This window comes from Lolium rigidum, chromosome 4, assembly GCF_022539505.1.
Source record: "Lolium rigidum isolate FL_2022 chromosome 4, APGP_CSIRO_Lrig_0.1, whole genome shotgun sequence".
Classification (NCBI taxonomy): Eukaryota; Viridiplantae; Streptophyta; class Magnoliopsida; order Poales; family Poaceae; genus Lolium; species Lolium rigidum.
Genome location: NC_061511.1, coordinates 268,058,338 through 268,075,787, shown reverse-complemented (window position 1 = coordinate 268,075,787; position 17,450 = coordinate 268,058,338). Strand labels below are relative to the sequence as shown.

General features: G+C 44.6%; 1 protein-coding gene and 1 pseudogene across 1 annotated transcript; one reads left to right on the top strand and one right to left on the bottom strand.

The window, feature by feature from the left end:
* The first annotated feature begins 2,229 nt into the window (after positions 1-2,229).
* On the top strand, positions 2,230-4,292 carry LOC124706204 (non-specific lipid transfer protein GPI-anchored 2-like). Its single transcript, XM_047237856.1, has 3 exons — positions 2,230-2,545; positions 2,671-2,766; positions 4,177-4,292. The coding sequence occupies exons 1-3, from the start codon at positions 2,290-2,292 to the stop codon at positions 4,290-4,292; spliced, it is 468 nt and encodes a 155-aa protein (XP_047093812.1). The 5' UTR covers positions 2,230-2,289.
* Positions 4,293-5,488: 1,196 nt separating this feature from the next.
* LOC124648748 lies at positions 5,489-16,582 on the bottom strand (annotated as a pseudogene).
* Positions 16,583-17,450: the final 868 nt, after the last annotated feature.

The window sequence follows — 17,450 nt, the reverse complement described above, 5'->3', positions numbered from 1 at the left end:
TAAGCAATAAGTATAGAGCTCAAATCTAAGATCATGCCACTCGGGCCCTAGTGACAAGCATTAAACACAACAAGATTGCAGCAACAATAACTTCATAAACTTTGTAGATAGACAATCATAATGTAACAATCCATCGGATCCCGACAAACACAACACCGATTACATCAGATGAATCTCAATCATGTAAGGCAGCTCATGAGATCATTGTATTGAAGTACATGGGGGAGAGAATACCAACTAGCTACAGCTAGAACCCGTAGTCCATGGGGGAACTACTCACGGAGTATGGTGGAGGCGATGGCGTTGATGGAGATGCGTTCCGGGGGCACTTCCCCATCCCGGCAGGGTGCCGGGACAGAGACTTCTGTCCCCCGAATTGTAGTTTCGCGATGGTGGCGGCGCCCCTGGAGTCTTTCTGGAGTTTCGTCAAGAGTTTCGGTGTTTTTAGGTCGAAAGGGATTTTATAGGCGAAGAGGCGGCGCAGGGGGCACTCGGGGCGCCACACCACAGGCCGGCGCGGGCCCGTGCCAGGCCGCGCCGCCCTATGGCGTGGTGGCCCTCCGGCCCCTCTCCGACTCTTCTTCGGTGTTCGGACGCTTCCGGGAAAAATAGGAGGTTTGGTCTTCGTTTCGTCGAATTCCGAGAATATTGCCCGAACAGCCTTTCCGGAACCAAAAACAGCAGAAAACAGGAACCGGCACCGTGGCATCTTGTTAATAGGTTAGTTCCGGAAAATGCATGAAATCATCATAAAGTGCAAGCAAAACATGTAAGTATTGTCATAAAACAAGCATGGAACAACAGAAATTATGGATACGTTGGAGACGTATCAACCATCAACCAGCAAAAACCTCGAACCAGAGCAGCAATGAGGGCAAAGAGCGTCAGAGACCGAACCGAGGATAGAGCAAGCCAACTCGGCACACGGTGGCTACCAACCGAAGGCCCGCCTTGCTCCGGTATGGCCTCTGCCAACGCCCGCAGACGAGGCCCGCCAGACCCAGATCTCGGCCGCCTGGCGCAGATTGGGCCCAGACGTGGCCGGCGCCATCCAACTGTTGCTCCGCTAGTGGTCACCGTCGTCCCAGCCATTCCCACTCGCCTCTGCCGCCATCACCGCTACTAGGCTGACCCCCACCACCGGATGATGGGGTCAAGCCTGCGCCGCCCGAGACCAGCCGCAGCCTATATACTGTCTATTGCAGCTGTATCAAAGAAAAATCATAAGTTTGATGAATAATTATTTTTCTATAAATTTTATGACTATACGACTTTTGTGTATAAATTTGAAGCATTAAAATGCGGGAGTTAATCATTATTTTCGTTGTCAACTGAGATAAAAAAAAATAGTACATAAACGAATGGAATTTGCTAGTTCTCAGCTAGCTGAAAGCTAATTTCGTGAACCATTAAATTTCCATCTTGATTCGTGCTAGCCATGAGTCAAAATAAGTTGTACGTAGCTGAAATTTAATGACATCATTTACTCCCTCCATACCAGATTAATGGGCAATTACGCACTTCAAAAAACAAGTTTGACTATAAATTTGGTCAATAAAATATGAGATATATGTCACAAAAATTGTACCAATGGATTCATATTCAAAAAATGTTTCCAATAGTATAATTTTTGTGATGTATATCTTATATTTTGCTGACTAAATTAGTAGTTAAACTTATTTCTCGAAGTACGTAATTTCTCATTAATCCGGTATAGAGGGAGTAAACGAATAGCTGGTTGAATACAGAAGTGGTCAAAACTATTTCTTATCGTGGTTTTAGTTTAAACTAAAATGATGACAAAATTTATAAAATGGAGGTAAAAAAAAATGGTAAAAGCGAGGATCCTTGTGAAAGGTTTGAGTGAAGCAGGCGGAACCGCAATTTCCTCCAAGGAGAACCTCGCAAATTTGCAGAGGAAGCTTTCCACGTACTCATTCCATGGCGCACAGCTGGTCCAGCCGCCACCAAGACGCGCACGCCACGGCTATATATGCACACACCCTCATCAGCCTCTCGTGGTAGTACAGTCCAAGCAGCACCGCTCGCTTCCTCCTCTCGCCCGCCTCCACATTAACTTCCCAACAAACCAGCCGCCCGCCCGCCCGCCGCAACTCCCCGGCATCCTCATCCTCAGCAGTCATGGCGCCGGCACAGCACCTGCGGCAGGCCGTGCTCGCGGCGCTGCTGCTTTCGACGACGACCATGTGCGGCGCGGTGGCTGCGCAGCACGTTTCTGTGCCACCTTCCACGGCCCCGGCAGCCGCGGCGCCTGCCCCGGCCGCGGCGATGGACGCGGCGTGCCTCAACTCGCTGCTCAACATGTCCGACTGCCTGCCGTACGTGCAGGCGGGCAGCGCGACGGCGCGCCCGGACGCGGCGTGCTGCCCGGAGCTGGCCGGGATGGTGGGCTCCAACCCGCTCTGCCTCTGCGAGCTCCTCTCCGGCGCCGCCGACTCCTACGGCATCGCCGTCGACTACTCCCGCGCGCTCGCGCTCCCCGGCGTCTGCCGCGTCGAAACCCCGCCCGTCAGCACATGTGCCGGTAAACTCATAAGCTACCAGTAGTTTCAAACACTTCCGATATCTGATTTGATTTAGCATCTTTTCTGAGAGAGTTTTTTTTTTTTTCGAGGTTGTTTCTGAGAGAGTTTCAAACTTTTTCTGCAGCATTCGGGTACAATGTGCGCGGCCTTGCCCCGTCCCCGGCGCCCATGTCCGGGTCTCCGGCGCCCGGCCCCTCCGGCGACAGCCCGCAGTTCCCCGGTAAGCGCCGCGACAAAGAATTTCAGTCGAGACTTCACTTTAATCTTCTCTCTACACAAGATCAAGAACAATGATTCGTGATTCATAGGAGTACAAGACACTCGTGACGGTAGCTAAGCTAAAAACCAAGAAAAACAGAAGCAATGCTATGACAATAATTGCTGCAGAAATATTCAATATGCTCGTGCATTCGGGACGCGCATTTGGTCCTGGCGTTATGGCGCCCGGACTCAATCTCCCACCGTCCGTTTGCATCTAGATTGGTGGCTTGTATTTGCAAAATAGACCATAGTTTTTACCAGATTTATATCTAGTAGTCCTTGTTTTTTATAAAGTTCTTCACAAATTTCTTATGTGGATCTATTGTTTTCATCTGAAGTTCTTCCAAATTTGAACATGAATATCTAAAAATGCAGTGTGTATCCATGTATCCCTGTATGAGTAACATTTTTCCACAACAAAAAATCAATGCCAAACCATAAGAAACCATTGGATACATTCATTGCAACCCACAGATCTTTGTATAGTTCTTCATAGATCTTCATAAGAAATTTGATTTGGCATGAGTATCTAACACAGTGAAAAAAGTATCCATCAAAAAATCTCCAAAGATCCATTCGAATCAAGCATTGGATCCATTTATTAATACAAGATCCACACAATTATTGGATCCACACAATTACTGGATCCATTCGAAAAAAGAAAGAACACTAAATTTGTTGGATCTCGCCGGATCTTGCGGGAGAGAGCCGCTGCGGCTCGTCCGCGTCCGGCCACGGCGGCGGCTATGTGCCAGCCGGAGAAATGTGCAGGGAGGAGCGCGACGGCGCTGTGCCGCCCGACGACGAGGAGGCGGCTCGCTGCGCGTGAAGCAGGCCGCCCGACGGTAGCACCGGCACGCGAGACCAGTGGCTCCTCCCCGCCGGAAGTCGTGGCGGAGGCGGCGAGATCCGACGTACCGGTCGGCGGTCGGTGGCGGTTGCGCACGACAGCGCGAAGGAGGGCGGCGGAGCCACGCGGGGGCTGCTTCGGTGGGAGGGGAGCGGCGGCGGAGCCACGCGGATTTGTTTTAGGGTTTCGACCCAATTTGGGGAACTTATTCACCTGTCTCGTGGGACTATTTCCTGATGTCGAAAAAGTACAGGGTCGTTTGTGCAAAAATGTTGCGTGCGCATCTCCAGCCGTATCTGACGGGAGGGATAGAGTCCGGGCGCCATAACGCCCTGGCCTAAGAATTATCCATACACAGTCGACTAAAGCAGTTGATGCTGCCATGCCGTCTAGGTTTGTTCACGTGCTTGTCACGTACTACTACTACTGTGCACAACCATGGACCCAAGCGTAGTAGCAGTAGGTGTGTACAGTTATTCATCCTGACGAGCTTAACAGAATGTCATCAATCTCACGCAGGTACTGCGCCGTTCCCCTCGCCGCCGGCGCCGCGCAGCCACGCCGACCGCCGCTCCGTCGCCGCCAGCACCCACGCCCTCGTCGCCGCCTTCGCCACCGGGATGATGATGTTCTAGGAGGTGCCCACGGCCAGATTGTTCGACGAGGATTTCTTCACCGTAGACATATGCCTAGCAGTATGGTTCTCTGGTATATAGGTGCATATACCTGTCATTTCCCGGCTTGATATGATGTGTGATCTGATTTCTCCACGCTGATAAATTCCCTCGTGATGTAAGTTCTGATTGCTGGATTCCCAGACTCTGTATGTAAGACACGCATTCCGTCCTCATCTCTTTCACGTGACGCCGAGCCGTCTCACTCTGGGAGAAACAAACACCACCAGCTTCGACGTGCGTGATCTTCGCGAACTCGCATGAACTATGCGTGCTCGGTATCCTCCGTCCGGCTGGCATCAGCTAATTTTTCCATCTGCAAAACATACACTACTGGTATGTTTTGTTTTGATATAGCACACGGTTCTTCCTTTACAGCACACTAAGATCCTTCCTTTTTAGTCTCCTAACATTGAGAATTTCAATTCCGCACCCCAATGCATGCTTCCACCATCTAAAAACAATATCTTTAATAAACATATTTTTAATTGTCAACAAGTTCCAGCAAAAAAAAAGTCATGTACATCTCGGCAATCTATGCGCATAGTTCCTTAGAAAGCCAATACTTTTTTGATCGATGAAAAAGACAAAACTTGTATCACAAAAAAGCTTACTTTTATCAGCAATTTTTGTCTTTTTTGCACCGCCCAAATGGCAAGTCGATTTTATGGAAAACTTTGCGCTTTTGGAGTTTTTAATATTTCTGAATTTGGCATAAGAAAGTGCGGTACAGCACATTACAGCAATGTAAGCTATGAATTCAGAGGCGGTTGTAGCTCGTAACATTCTGAATTTGGGATAAGAAAGTGCGGTACACCACATTCGTACTCCGTGTACGTAACAGCAATGTAAGCAATGAATTCAGAGGCGGTTGTGGGTTGGAGCACTTTGCCATGAATGAAAACCGTCCCGTGATCGAGCCATTCAATTCGATCGATCCCGTGTAACCTTCTCTCCAGTCTCCATCTCTCACCCTTTTTCTCCAGCATCATCACACACTGCCAAATGCCACAAGATTCCGTGCATATGAATGACTCAGTTCGTTGCACAAAAATGAGCATACAACGAAATGATTTGGAAAGGCTTGCTAAATTTCAGGGAAGATATACAGCAATAGCTAGTAGTGAGAAGGATGACAGTTTCTACAAGCAAAAACGGATCCACATGCTGGTGAATTTATATATGGCATACACAACTCGTGCTACAATGAGCTGATCTCTGCCCGCCTAACATAATGAACAAAGGTCTGTCGTCTGATTCCAGCCAGGTTACCATAGGCATAGAGCAACAAAAACAGCCTGCCTAACACAAATTATGAGCACTAATCAACAGGGGTCTGTCCCCTTCCAGCCAAGTTATCATACAACGATAAAACACTGGTAACCAAGAAACAGGGACTACTCGCAACCAAAATTTGGTACGACCTCATGAGCCTGCTACTCCTGTACGTATGAACCTGACTGCCAACATACCGTCAATGTTCCACGGATTTCTCACATCCTGATGTTAGCACACGTTGCAGCTCCTTCTGCAGTGACCGGGCAACGCCGCGGTTCCCACCATGTACGCGGGGTTCTTCGTGCACTCGCCCAGCACAGCCCATCTCCCGCAGCTGTCATTGCTGTCGGTGCAATTGCCGCCTGGTGCGTGATAGACCTTGTCGAACGAGGCCACACGGATCCATTTCGTGGCGGACCATTTCTCCCCCTTGATGACTTCGCATCCGCTGTGGAGGCTCGACGGGTCCGTTGTGGTGTTTGGGAGAAGGTTGAAGAACAGGAGGGCGTCCCCTTTCCGTGGTTTCACTAAGACACGATGATTACGGTGTGTATCAGCCAAGAAATGTTTTGGGTGTCTTGTAATAACTCAAGAATCACGATTGCCGAAAAGGACATGAGCAAAAAAATTGTACCTGCAATGCCATTCTTTGCACATTCTGACAAGGTTGCATCTTTACCATGTGATCCCTTCTTTGTATGTTCCTATTTGAGAAATGCATGTGGATATTTAATAACAAATCCCAAAACAAGCTAGGAAAAGGTGCAGGAGAAAATCACGGTGGTAGTGGCCTAGTGGCTACCTGTGGCTGACTCATTAGAAAAATCAGCAATCTGAAGCATTTTCTACCATCTTACTGAGCAGCATGACCGTGAAGAAAGTAAAAATACCTTGGCTAAGGGAAAAACTGTTTCCCCTCCTTCTGCAACATCTGTTAAGTACAAAAGTACAGTAGCTACGCGATGTCCACCATGCATAGTGTTAACACTGTCTGTGAAGTAATCATACTTCGGTTCGTACTTCTCTCCACGCTTACACCTTAGAATTTGCATATCTTCGCCGTTCTCTGCTTATCGTAGAACACTTATAAGCAAAACTAGAAATAGTAAAATTCTTAGATCCTTAAAGTTCCACTTCCTACCCTACACATGGAATCGGAAGATACATAGTAAGAAAGGGCACAAAAAAGCCTATTATTTCCCTTTTATCTAGCTGAGGATTTTATGACATACTGTTCAAAGAGGAAAAGGGAAAGTTTCAGCTTCCAAATTAGGATATATGAATCAGGTTTCTTAAATTGATGCAATGCATTTGATGTGATTCCACAACTGGTACAAATATTCCAAGTAGCAATATGTAGCCGTACTACAATTAGGAAAAAATGGACATAATACTGAAGATAGCATGTTCTAGGAGTTTGAGAACAGAATTTGGCCAGCTAGTCGAACATGTCACTGTAGGACAACTGTCACAGTGTTGTTTTTAGCTGTTCACCACTTCACCTACATATTAAGTCGTTGGATTAGTTTGCCACTCGGTATGAGTGTCTATGAAGTTGCTAACTTGATGTAAAGGAAAAAAAAATTGCCACTTCTTTTCTGTTTTATTAAGACTTTTGCACAGTTAGGTTAGCGTGCAGTGGACTAGATTCTAATTTGGTAACGAAAATAGCTTCCCGTGCCAAATTTAAGTACAACTCGGAGGTTCTAAGTGCGAGAACAAGAACCCCTGAATGAAATGCATGAACAGAAAGGTGCAGTGCTATTGTTTCACAAACCTTTTGGAAGAAATGTCCATGCAGCAATTTTATCCTCTATACCAGCAACGATTGGATCCTACAAATGTAGACATAATTTTTTCATTAGATAAAAGCCATGCAAGTGAGAGAAGTTCATGGATTGTACTATACTCGGGGACACTAGTTTCGGTTAGTCACTAAATAATGAGGATACTGACGCCTTGAGAAATAATAAGAACATAATAAGAGTACCGAAGTATACAGTGTTAGAAAAAGTACAATTGAATAGAAGAACTGGCCCTCCTAGCATATTATCACCTAATTAGGCGGTACAAGAAGATTGTACCGCACTAAAATGTGAACACTGTCACTCAGATGGAACAGCCAAAATAGATGCTCAATTTATGGGGTTTTTTTCTTCCATAATCTCTGCCTACGAGCTGAGAAGCAAATGCCTAACCTTGCCCTTGCTGATGCTGTAGCTGGAGCTGGTGCGGACCTCGCTGAGCGTGCTCTTGCCCGACTTAATGTCGCCGGGCTTCTTGAGCTCCCCACTCGCCTGGACAAGGAGGAGAGACACAGAATCAGATCAATCCCCGCAGCAAAGCGAGCGCTCTGAATTTGGTACGGGAATTGGAGCAGCAGAGGCACTGACGAGGGAGACGAGGTGGTTGGCCTCGTCGTCGCTGAGGAAGTGCGGGTAGAGGAACACCCTGCGGAGAGGAGCAAGCAGGCGGCATGATAAATCGTCCAATTCCGCTCCACCCAAATCGAGATCGAGGCGGAAATGAAACAGGGAAACGGCGGGGCAGTGGGAAAAGATATGAAATTTGGCTTACCTGGGATGCCAGGAGATCTGGCGGGAGTGGTGCGGGTAGACCACGGGGGCCGGGTACACGGAGCTGCCCCTGACTCCGCCGCCGCCGCCGGCAGCGTCGCGACGGCCGAGGAGGAGGAAGAGGGCGGAGAGGAGTAACGGCACGGGGACGGGTGGGGCAGCCCCCGCCCGAGGCCGCGCCATGGCAGGCGAGAATGCAACCAGGGTCTAGCTCGCTCCCGCAGGCGAGCAATGGAGCAGGCCGCGGCGAGCGGCGAGGAGCGAGGAGCGGTGACGGCGGAGCTACCTGGAAATGGTCGCCAGTAGCCCCGATTCGGGACAGACAGAGTGGGGACGAGTGTGCGGGTCCGACGAGGAGGAGGAGGAGACATCTGAGCCGCTCAGGTGGCAGGATGCGTCGATCGGACGGCCAGTAGGAAGCCAAGGAGCGTGCGCGCACGCTCGGCAGCAGGCACGGACATGGCGGAATCATGCGAGCCACGCACCGAGAAAACGTGCGCCTTGAAGTCAGGCAGACAGAGATCTCAGCTGTCAAAAAATAAGAGAGTGTCTGGCTTCCGTCAGAACTTAGATACAAGTACAGTATGATATTCGTCATCTGAGGATCGTGCGTAGATGAAAATCTTGAATGGTGCCGAATTTAAAAATCCGCTAGCGAAAAGAAAATTCTCACGTTTTCTCCGCCCCGGTGCATATGTCATGTGCCAAAAATGTTTGACAAAATTGATACAAGGGGGTGTTTGGTTCCGGTCGCACTTTTCCGAACATAAATTTGGCAAATGTGGCTAACAATTTGAAAGCCACAAAGTGTGGCAAAAGTTGGCAAGGAATTCACTCAATGGCAGCTAGGTCAAATAGATAGTAAGGTGTGGCTACTCTCAAATGTGGCAAAAATCACACACATGACAAATTACCAAACTTTGGCTTGGTGAAGTTGGTTGGAAACCAAGCACCCCCGTACTTCCAACGTTCAATGCATAAGGCTTTTTTAAAAGGGAGTTTTATTTTTATGTCCCTGGTTTTTTTAGTTTTATTTAGTTTTGCTCTCATCGAAAACTCAACTCAGTTCTTCGTTGAGTTAGGTCTAAACCTCTATGGATTCTTGGATAGTTCTTGTTGTTATATTTCCAAGAACAATGATTTCATTTTATTTAAAGGTTGGGTTCTTAAGGTATTGTAGTTTTGGTTCCAACTCTTTTTCCTTTTGCCTATTTTAGGGAAACAAAGGGAAAACTGAGCAGAACTTTTTAAAGAAGTCCAAGTTAAGTAACATTTGACTAAACTTTTAGAAAACGATCAACCAATATAGAATAACAACTATACATATATCATATATATTTCATGATGTCATCTAACAATATTGATTTTGTATTGTACGTGTTAATGAATTTTCTAAATCTTGATCAAAGTTTACATAGTTTGTTTAAAAAAAAAGCGTCGTATTCATTGGAACGGAGGTATATCGTGCAATTTGAAAATCAAATTTGAATCACGGAGCAACAAAAAACAGCTTTTCACCAAGATGGTCTTATTAGTACGCCCAACATATAGCCCGCTTAAAATAATTGTTGCTCGTAACAAGGATTGCCTTCTATTTTTATATCTTTTTTTTAAGTTTAGCCCCCTTTTAATCGAGTGAATGGCCGAGTTTAAGTATTTTAAAGATTGACATACAAGCGAACTACAACCCTCGCTGGGTAGAGGGTGATCATCTCATTTGTTTAGGTTATTTTTTAGTGTTTTTCTTCGAGATAATGAAACGGCAGCTACATCTTAAAGTTAAAATAAGGTCTTCTCCGCCCAATCATCGCTCTAATGGTTCAACCAAGGTCAGCGGAGGATGTGCGGAGTTGCATGTCCCCCGGGTCTCCTCAAATCTAGTCGGTGGTGTGGATTCAACTCTGGCTATTTTGATCTATTGATCTCATCTTTACAGATGGTTGCTTCTCTAGTGTGTTGATCGTTTATGGTATTAACATGACAACTTTTCATTTACCTACTGAAATAAATTCTACTACGACAAACTTTGTCTGGCTGTGGTAATGGAGGGGCGAGTTCGGTCACCACTAGTGTCCGTGGCTAGATGGTCTAAAGACCAAATTGTATTTTTATTTTTATTTTCTTTGTACTACTCCTTCCATCTAAAAATAGGTGGTTTAACTTTATCTAGATACGGATGTATTTTGTAACTAAAATGTATATCTAGACAAAAACGAGACACCTATTTTTAGATGAAGGGAGTACTATAAATGGTAGATGGATTTTTTGGCAAAAATTTGTTCTGAATCCTGCGTGTACCACTAGATTAGGTGCAAAGCATACCCACCTTTGTACTCCTCTGGCGTAATTTATTTCGGAAACGGAGGGAGTGTGTTTCTTTTTGAACAACTCTTCGTACAATTTAAGCCATCAGCCTCGAGACAGCTTGGCGTGCTATCGTACAACACAACCTCTTCTGGAATTATTGCTTCAGCAAAGACTCCAATATTGATTTACAGGGCGTCCTGTAACGAGTTTTTCTTCAGGGAGGTATCGCAACTGCATGGAACATCCTTTTGCTTAAGAACATATATTTTCCTTCTTTGCTACACAATGAAGGAGCTCGCTGCTCCTCTCACTGGCTTGATGATCTGTGCTAGCCTTCACCTTTCATTCCTCACTTCTTTAGTTTGTTTTTCGCTCTAGAAAGTTGTCCTTCAATGTCAGCTAAGAACAGCAGACACGTAAGGGTAACAGACATGCTCAACAAATCGAGATTATGAACACTAATTAAGCAAGGACAAAATGATATGAATAAGTATTCATAAAAAATGACCATGCCCATCATACTAATCCCATGTTTGTTTCAAAAATGGAAATCAAAATGACCCTCATATACATTTTGTTGCATGTCTTGTTTCAGTACAATTTCGTTCCAGACAAACTTGAACCTCCCCATCTACAACTACAGTGGTTTACAAGAGACAACATGCAAAAATGTGCATAAGCTTACCTGTTCTACCCGAACAAACAAACAAAAAATCTTTGCGGAAATTCCTGAAGTATGTAACCTACTCACTTTCCCTTTGAAAACTATGTGATTACATTTACTGTACAACATAACAATCTCCTTTCTCTTTGTCGCACATTAATTTGGTCCGCACCTTACTCCACGAGTCTCATCATATGAACCGATTTATTTTGTGATTTTGGTCCCAGCACCTGCAGTGGCTCATACTAATTAGTAATTTGCCTGTATATGCATATAGTCGAGTTTTGCATTCCATTGCTTTATCTGAATTCTATTAGTTACATTTTATTCTGTGCAGATTAACTAAATTAAAGAACGTACCTTTGTTAACCTTGTTCGTTCTTGTTGGTAAGAGCTCTTCGGCACCAATTCTGATGTTAGTATTAGGCGTGCGCCTCTTTGATTTGTTGTCTAGTTTATCTACCACCACGTTAAATGATCCACAGACAGGGCGATGATCAGAAAATTTAGACTCCCCGCGGAAGTAGGATAGCTGCGCAATACCATCTCCATGCCACAGTATTCTATCACACCTGAACAAGTTGAACCACTTAGTGTACACGAATCAATAACTTTTTAATAGTTTGTTGCGTAGTTAGGTCTATAGACACTAGAGAGTACACTATATGCTTTGTTGAATTGTAAAAAGAAAATTATACATCAACCAAATGATAGACTCGATATTTTAAACGTGTTCTTGATGATTTATGTGATGGTGCAAATAGTTTATTGTTTTCTTCTTCTACCACTTTAACCAGTATGCTTGCACTTTTGGTTTCATCTCAAGAGAGAACAAACCATGTCTAAACTTCTTCCGGTACGCAAAGATGGGAAATGCAAGATTATTGAAGTCATACATGAGTATATATACCGACTTTGTGGAGAACGACCCCTTACTACTCCATGACCAAATCCACCTATCTTCCTCGTCCGGGTTAATTTGGAGGGAATTGATTTCCTCCCAAATGTCTAAAACTTGTAAAAAATATATTTATAGATATTGGCTTCTTTATGTCAACCAGCCCGTTTCCACTGAGAAGGGCTCTTGAGCGACCGTTCGACATGTCTTGGTGCTGAGGTTGATGATCTGACAAATGTCCTGGGTGATCTCCTCAATTGTTTTCCCACTATTCCATTTGTCACAAAAGAAGCATCGCGGACCGTTGCCCATGACCACCTAGGTGGCAGCGTTGAAGATTTGCCTCACATTTTCGTCAACAAGACAAGCTAGTGAGCACCAAGGTTTTTTCTTCTTCAGCACGCAGTTTCCAGGCCCGGAAGACACTAAAAGCAATGTTCATTATGTCCAGGTTTAAGATGCCGAGTCCTCCGAAGGGTTTTGGATGGCAAACAGCCTGCCAATTTACTAAACGTTTGCCGCCTGCAACAGCGTCTGTTCCTTTCCATAAGAAAGCACGCCTGATTTTGTTAATTTCTTTAGACACCCATGGTGGCGGATCTAGGGATAACAAATGGAAGATGGCAATCGCACTTAGAACTGATTGAACGAGGATTAGTCATCCACCTTGCGTCAGCATATGTGTCTCCCATAATGCAAGCCTGCTTCTAATTTTTTCAATCAGAGTCAAGAAATCTACTTTTCTTGTCTTCTTGAGATGGAGAGGGAGGCCTAAATAAATGATCGGAAGCTTCGCCATCTGGAAGTTGAGGGTGTTGCTGATGTCTTGAAGAGTGTCTTCAACACCAAGATTATTTGTGACTCCACTAATGCAATTTGGAAGGCCTGGGGTCCTCTTCAGTGCAGCTAGCTGTCTGGCATTTTATTCATGGTAGGATCTGGACCACTGACAGATTGAGTAAGTGTGGCCTACCTCACAACGAGAAATGTGTGCTCTGCAACGCGGTGGAATAAACTATTCGTCATCTCTTTATGGGCTGTGCGGTCACTAACATTATATGGAGCACCATTCTGAACTGGGAAAACTTTCATCAGGTCGTTCCTAGCACGGACCAGCAACTATGAGAATGGTGGCAACACGGAAGGGCCATCATTGGCAGCGCTAGTACTGGTGGGTTTAACTCCCTAGTGATTTTTACATCCTGGTCGATTTGGCGGGAAAGGAATGCCAGGGTTTTTGAAAAGCTGCACAAGTCGATCAACGAGGTTATAGATCCAATTAAGGCTGGAGCAAAACTTTGGTGTCTAGCTAGTGCAGGCCGCCTTTCCCTTCCTGGTTGTTAATTTCATCCTCTCTGTCTGTGGTTTGTTTTTGGCGGTCGGTTACTTCTGTTGTAAGACTGAGCTTTTCTTAGGTCGTGTACTTTTTCTGTAGGACTTACACCCACAGTGGTGGGTTTTCCCTCTTCTAATTAATATACATGCATGGCTCTTGCATGGTTCAAAAAAATGAATGTGTACATATTTTGTGGTCATAATTAAATTTTAGTACTATTTGAAGCTGTGAGACCAGCTAAAGTCTGAATTACTTGTAACATAAACCAAACTAAATTGAGTAAGATTAATACCAGGCTGGGGTTCTCCTCTTTTCTTCGAGGTTACAGTTTCTCCAGAATAGGAATCCGAGTTAAAGGTGTACTTGTACGTGGGAGCAAAATATATCTTCTCTTCGCTCCAACCCTTGAACACCCTTCCAGAATTGCGCTCAGTGTTAAGCTGAAAACAAAATGCATAACAGAAGTGTACCATGATATAACCAGAAAGTAGAAGAACACAAGGAAAGTTCTGACTTCTGCGCAACTAATTAGCAAAAATCAGTGCCATTTTTAGGTGCTTACTTGATCTTTTTGAAAAAGGGCATCCCAATTATTTTCTGTCAGAAGTTTCTTGGTATCTTCATAGCTCAAGGAAATACGGTAGTTCAGATCCCCCAACCATAACACGCGGCTAAATAAACAGCACAAGAATCATAAAATAGCACGACAAATAAAACCTTACAGAGAACTGTGGCATGCGTTTCTTACTCATGGTCAATAATTTTCTCAGGGGTTCGTTGCCCAGCTCTTCTGCAAATCCTTGGAAACTGCGTGACCTTCAGGATCTCTAACACATCCGAATTGCGACGCAGCTCATCGCCTTCTTTTTCACCTGAAGCCAAATGGCTACAGATGAAACAAAAGCTTGTCTGGTGCAGTGTCATGCTCACTGATATACATCCCTGAGTCCAAAAAATAAGTGCATGGCGTAAAGGATAAGGGATTGCTGCAAAGGGTGCTTCAGAATTGTTTTCTTTTTCTGCTTTTTTTTGTCAATCTAGGTTGGAGTATGTCAAGTAAAATGCTTCTGTAGTTGTAGACAAATGTTGAATGCCGATGAAGAACTTGATATGAGGAAAAGAACATGAGCATAGTCTATACTCTATATCAGTACTACATAATTGTATTTTATTGTCTTTGTGACTAACATTTTATCTTGCACCTGTAGTTCCATAAAACTTTCAGGGCATGCTACAATTTGCATAGCGGGAAGGAAATTCTCGAATAATTGATTCAGTTCTAACCTTGTTTCCAAGATAGCCCATTACTCCACGACCTATACATGATGTTCTCACATGACCAATATGTGGCACTAGCTCCTTTTTTGCCCATACTGTCACAAAAATACCAACCATTCGTTTGCAAGAAACGAGGTTATATTTTAGCTGATCCCTAGAGGAAGAAGTAGAAGTCACTCCATCAACCACATAACCATGAGTTTTATTCGATCTTTCATCTGTTTCCTCTTCTTCCGAAGAGTCAGTCTCATTAGTGGATCCTTGTGGGCATCCAAAGCAAGCATCTTTATAGGATTTCCTGGTCATTTCTACAGAGCAGTTGCAGAGTTTGAGCAGTTTTCTGTGAGTAGGCATGTAAGGCTTCCTGATAGATTTTAAGGAGGACTGGAAGATTGCAGAACTAGAGCGGTTAGAGAAAGAAGAAGCATCAAGGTTTGACGAAGACTGAGACGAGGTTGAATCAAGGGATAGAGATGGCTTGTGCTGGAAGATATCAGCATCCCCGTTAGCTGGTCGGTTTAGCGTGCGGTGTATAAGAGCCAGCCATCTTGCAGCTGGTTCATTGTCTTCCATCACAAGCACATTGCCGGCATTGAGAGGGACAATTTCCTGAAAACTGTGTGATGGTTAAAAAAGAGATGTAACAATATCGACTCTAGGAGAAAACGAGATTTACGATTATATGCCAGAATGTTAACAAAACCATAAGACCCGTAAGCCGTAAGAAACAAAAGAGAAAGAGAATTATTCTTTCTCATTATACATGGAATGTAAGTAAATGAATAGGGGGAGCAACATACTGTACATTATTATAATAGTGTTTAGTGTTGCGAGTACTAATATTGACAGATGTACATTTCAGAACTGCGAGAAATAGATGGATTACCTACCCTAAAACATAAATATCCGAGTGGTCATCAGCAGGAATGAAGTCGTCCAGGTTCAACTCAGAGGTAGCGGTAGGTGTGTTTCCACCGACGTTCCATGTAGAAATAAATATCCTGTATAATGAATGAACTAAATGAAATTCAAGACACTAATCTGATTTCCACCTAGAGGACGGAGTATAACTGAACATGAAAGTTTAGATATTTGACCTGAAAGTTTCAGTTTTTATAGCACTTGGAGAACGGGCAAGGAAATGGCTGAGACGTATGCTCCTAACTTCTGCTAACAAATAGTTCAAAGGAACACAATAATAAGCCAATCAAATCAGCATCATCGAACGAGTGGTACGGTGCAGGAAAGTGCCCGATAGAGAATTACCTGAAAGCGTTCTGAAGGGGGAAGAAGATGGTGGCTTGGAAGAGCTTGGTGCAGACTTAACTGCATATGACAAGAGCATGAAACAGTAAGTCAACACAAAATCTTAATAACAATTGTACTGAAGTTTAAAATAAATATCCAAATCTCTAAACCCAAGCCATCCAATGTGGAATTGTTTTACACATGAAGTCTACCATATTCAAGTAGAGTCATGTGAACTGCCTGCTTCTTCATAGCACTCATTCTATAGATTCAACATAGGCTTAATTGACTTTAAAAAATCCAATTTGAGATGAAATTTGATAGCATTATGCTCATTGGTTTGTTAGATGATGCCACCTTCCTACAAGACACTGACTCAATTATTCAGTTTTCAAAAGAAATAGGATGAACTACCTGTGGAGGAGCTTGGATGGTCTGTCTTCTTTGCGGCTTTCTTCTCTTTCGTCCCGAAAATCTTCGGTCGACAGCCCTAGAGTACAATTGTGCAGAGAAATATAGTTTGGTCAATGCTTCATTCAGCTTGCAGATGCATTCATGATGTATCATGGAAAGTAAGGAAGGGGAACAAAAAAAATACGATTATATGAACCGGGAGAAACAAGAGACTTGTACCTTCATCTTCTCATCGTCATCTGGGAATGCCATTCCTTTTTGAAGTCTAAGGAAAACAATGGAAGCTTTTTTCTTCAACCTCAAGCTTTTTTATCCGTGGAATTCCAACTTCAAGTCTAACCACATAATTTAGTAGAATTAATTAAAGACTGCTACCAGATAATCAGTAAGAATAATTACAAGGAGATAATTCAGGCAAGTAATAAACACGGAAAAGAAGCATGTCCATGGATTTCTCACAGGGTAAACGTTTGTAGAATCCTACCCGCAAGTTATTTTTTAATAGAATCCTGAAAAACACCGCAGATCCAAAATAATCTTACAATTGAAATTCCTTAGCTTTCAGACTACAAGAACAAACATATCGCCCAAATATATGTAAAAATGGCATGAAAACGAATCCACAAACCATATATGCCCCCCTCCAAAACCAGCCTCTGACACAAAGAATCTTGAGAATCCACTGCACATTACAGCTAGCAACAAAAGGAGAGGTGGACAGGAGAGGAAACAAACAGCACGGAGAGTCTAGGGGAGCAAGAAAGAACCCACCACCAAATCCGGCGACCGCAGCGCCGCCCAACCAAGAGCCCTGGACGCAGGCTCTGCTTCCCAAGGAGCAGGGTCCTAAATTAAACCCCGGGCAAGAACTAACCCGGCAACAACTCCACCGGGAAGGCCGTGACGGGGCCAGCAAGAGGAGGAGGAGGGAGGAGAACGGCGGCGCGGAGAGGACGACCCTTCAAACCCGGGGCAGGGTCTGCGGGAGGAGGGAGCACACGAGGCCATTACCTAGGCCGGCCCCCACCTTGCTCCCCGGGGATTAAACTAGTCTTGCGCCCGGACAACTGTGCAGCAAGCTCCGAGAAATGGATTTCTTTTCTCGCCAGCGGCGCTTTCG

Bases quoted from the DNA above. Each gene is read 5' to 3' on its own strand.
- LOC124706204 (XM_047237856.1), top strand. From the start codon at position 2,290: ATGGACGCGGCGTGCCTCAACTCGCTGCTCAACATGTCCGACTGCCTG. The intron at 2,546-2,670 runs GTAAACTCATAA...CTTTTTCTGCAG, and splicing joins GCCCGTCAGCACATGTGCCG to CATTCGGGTACAATGTGCGC. The intron at 2,767-4,176 runs GTAAGCGCCGCG...AATCTCACGCAG, and splicing joins CGACAGCCCGCAGTTCCCCG to GTACTGCGCCGTTCCCCTCG.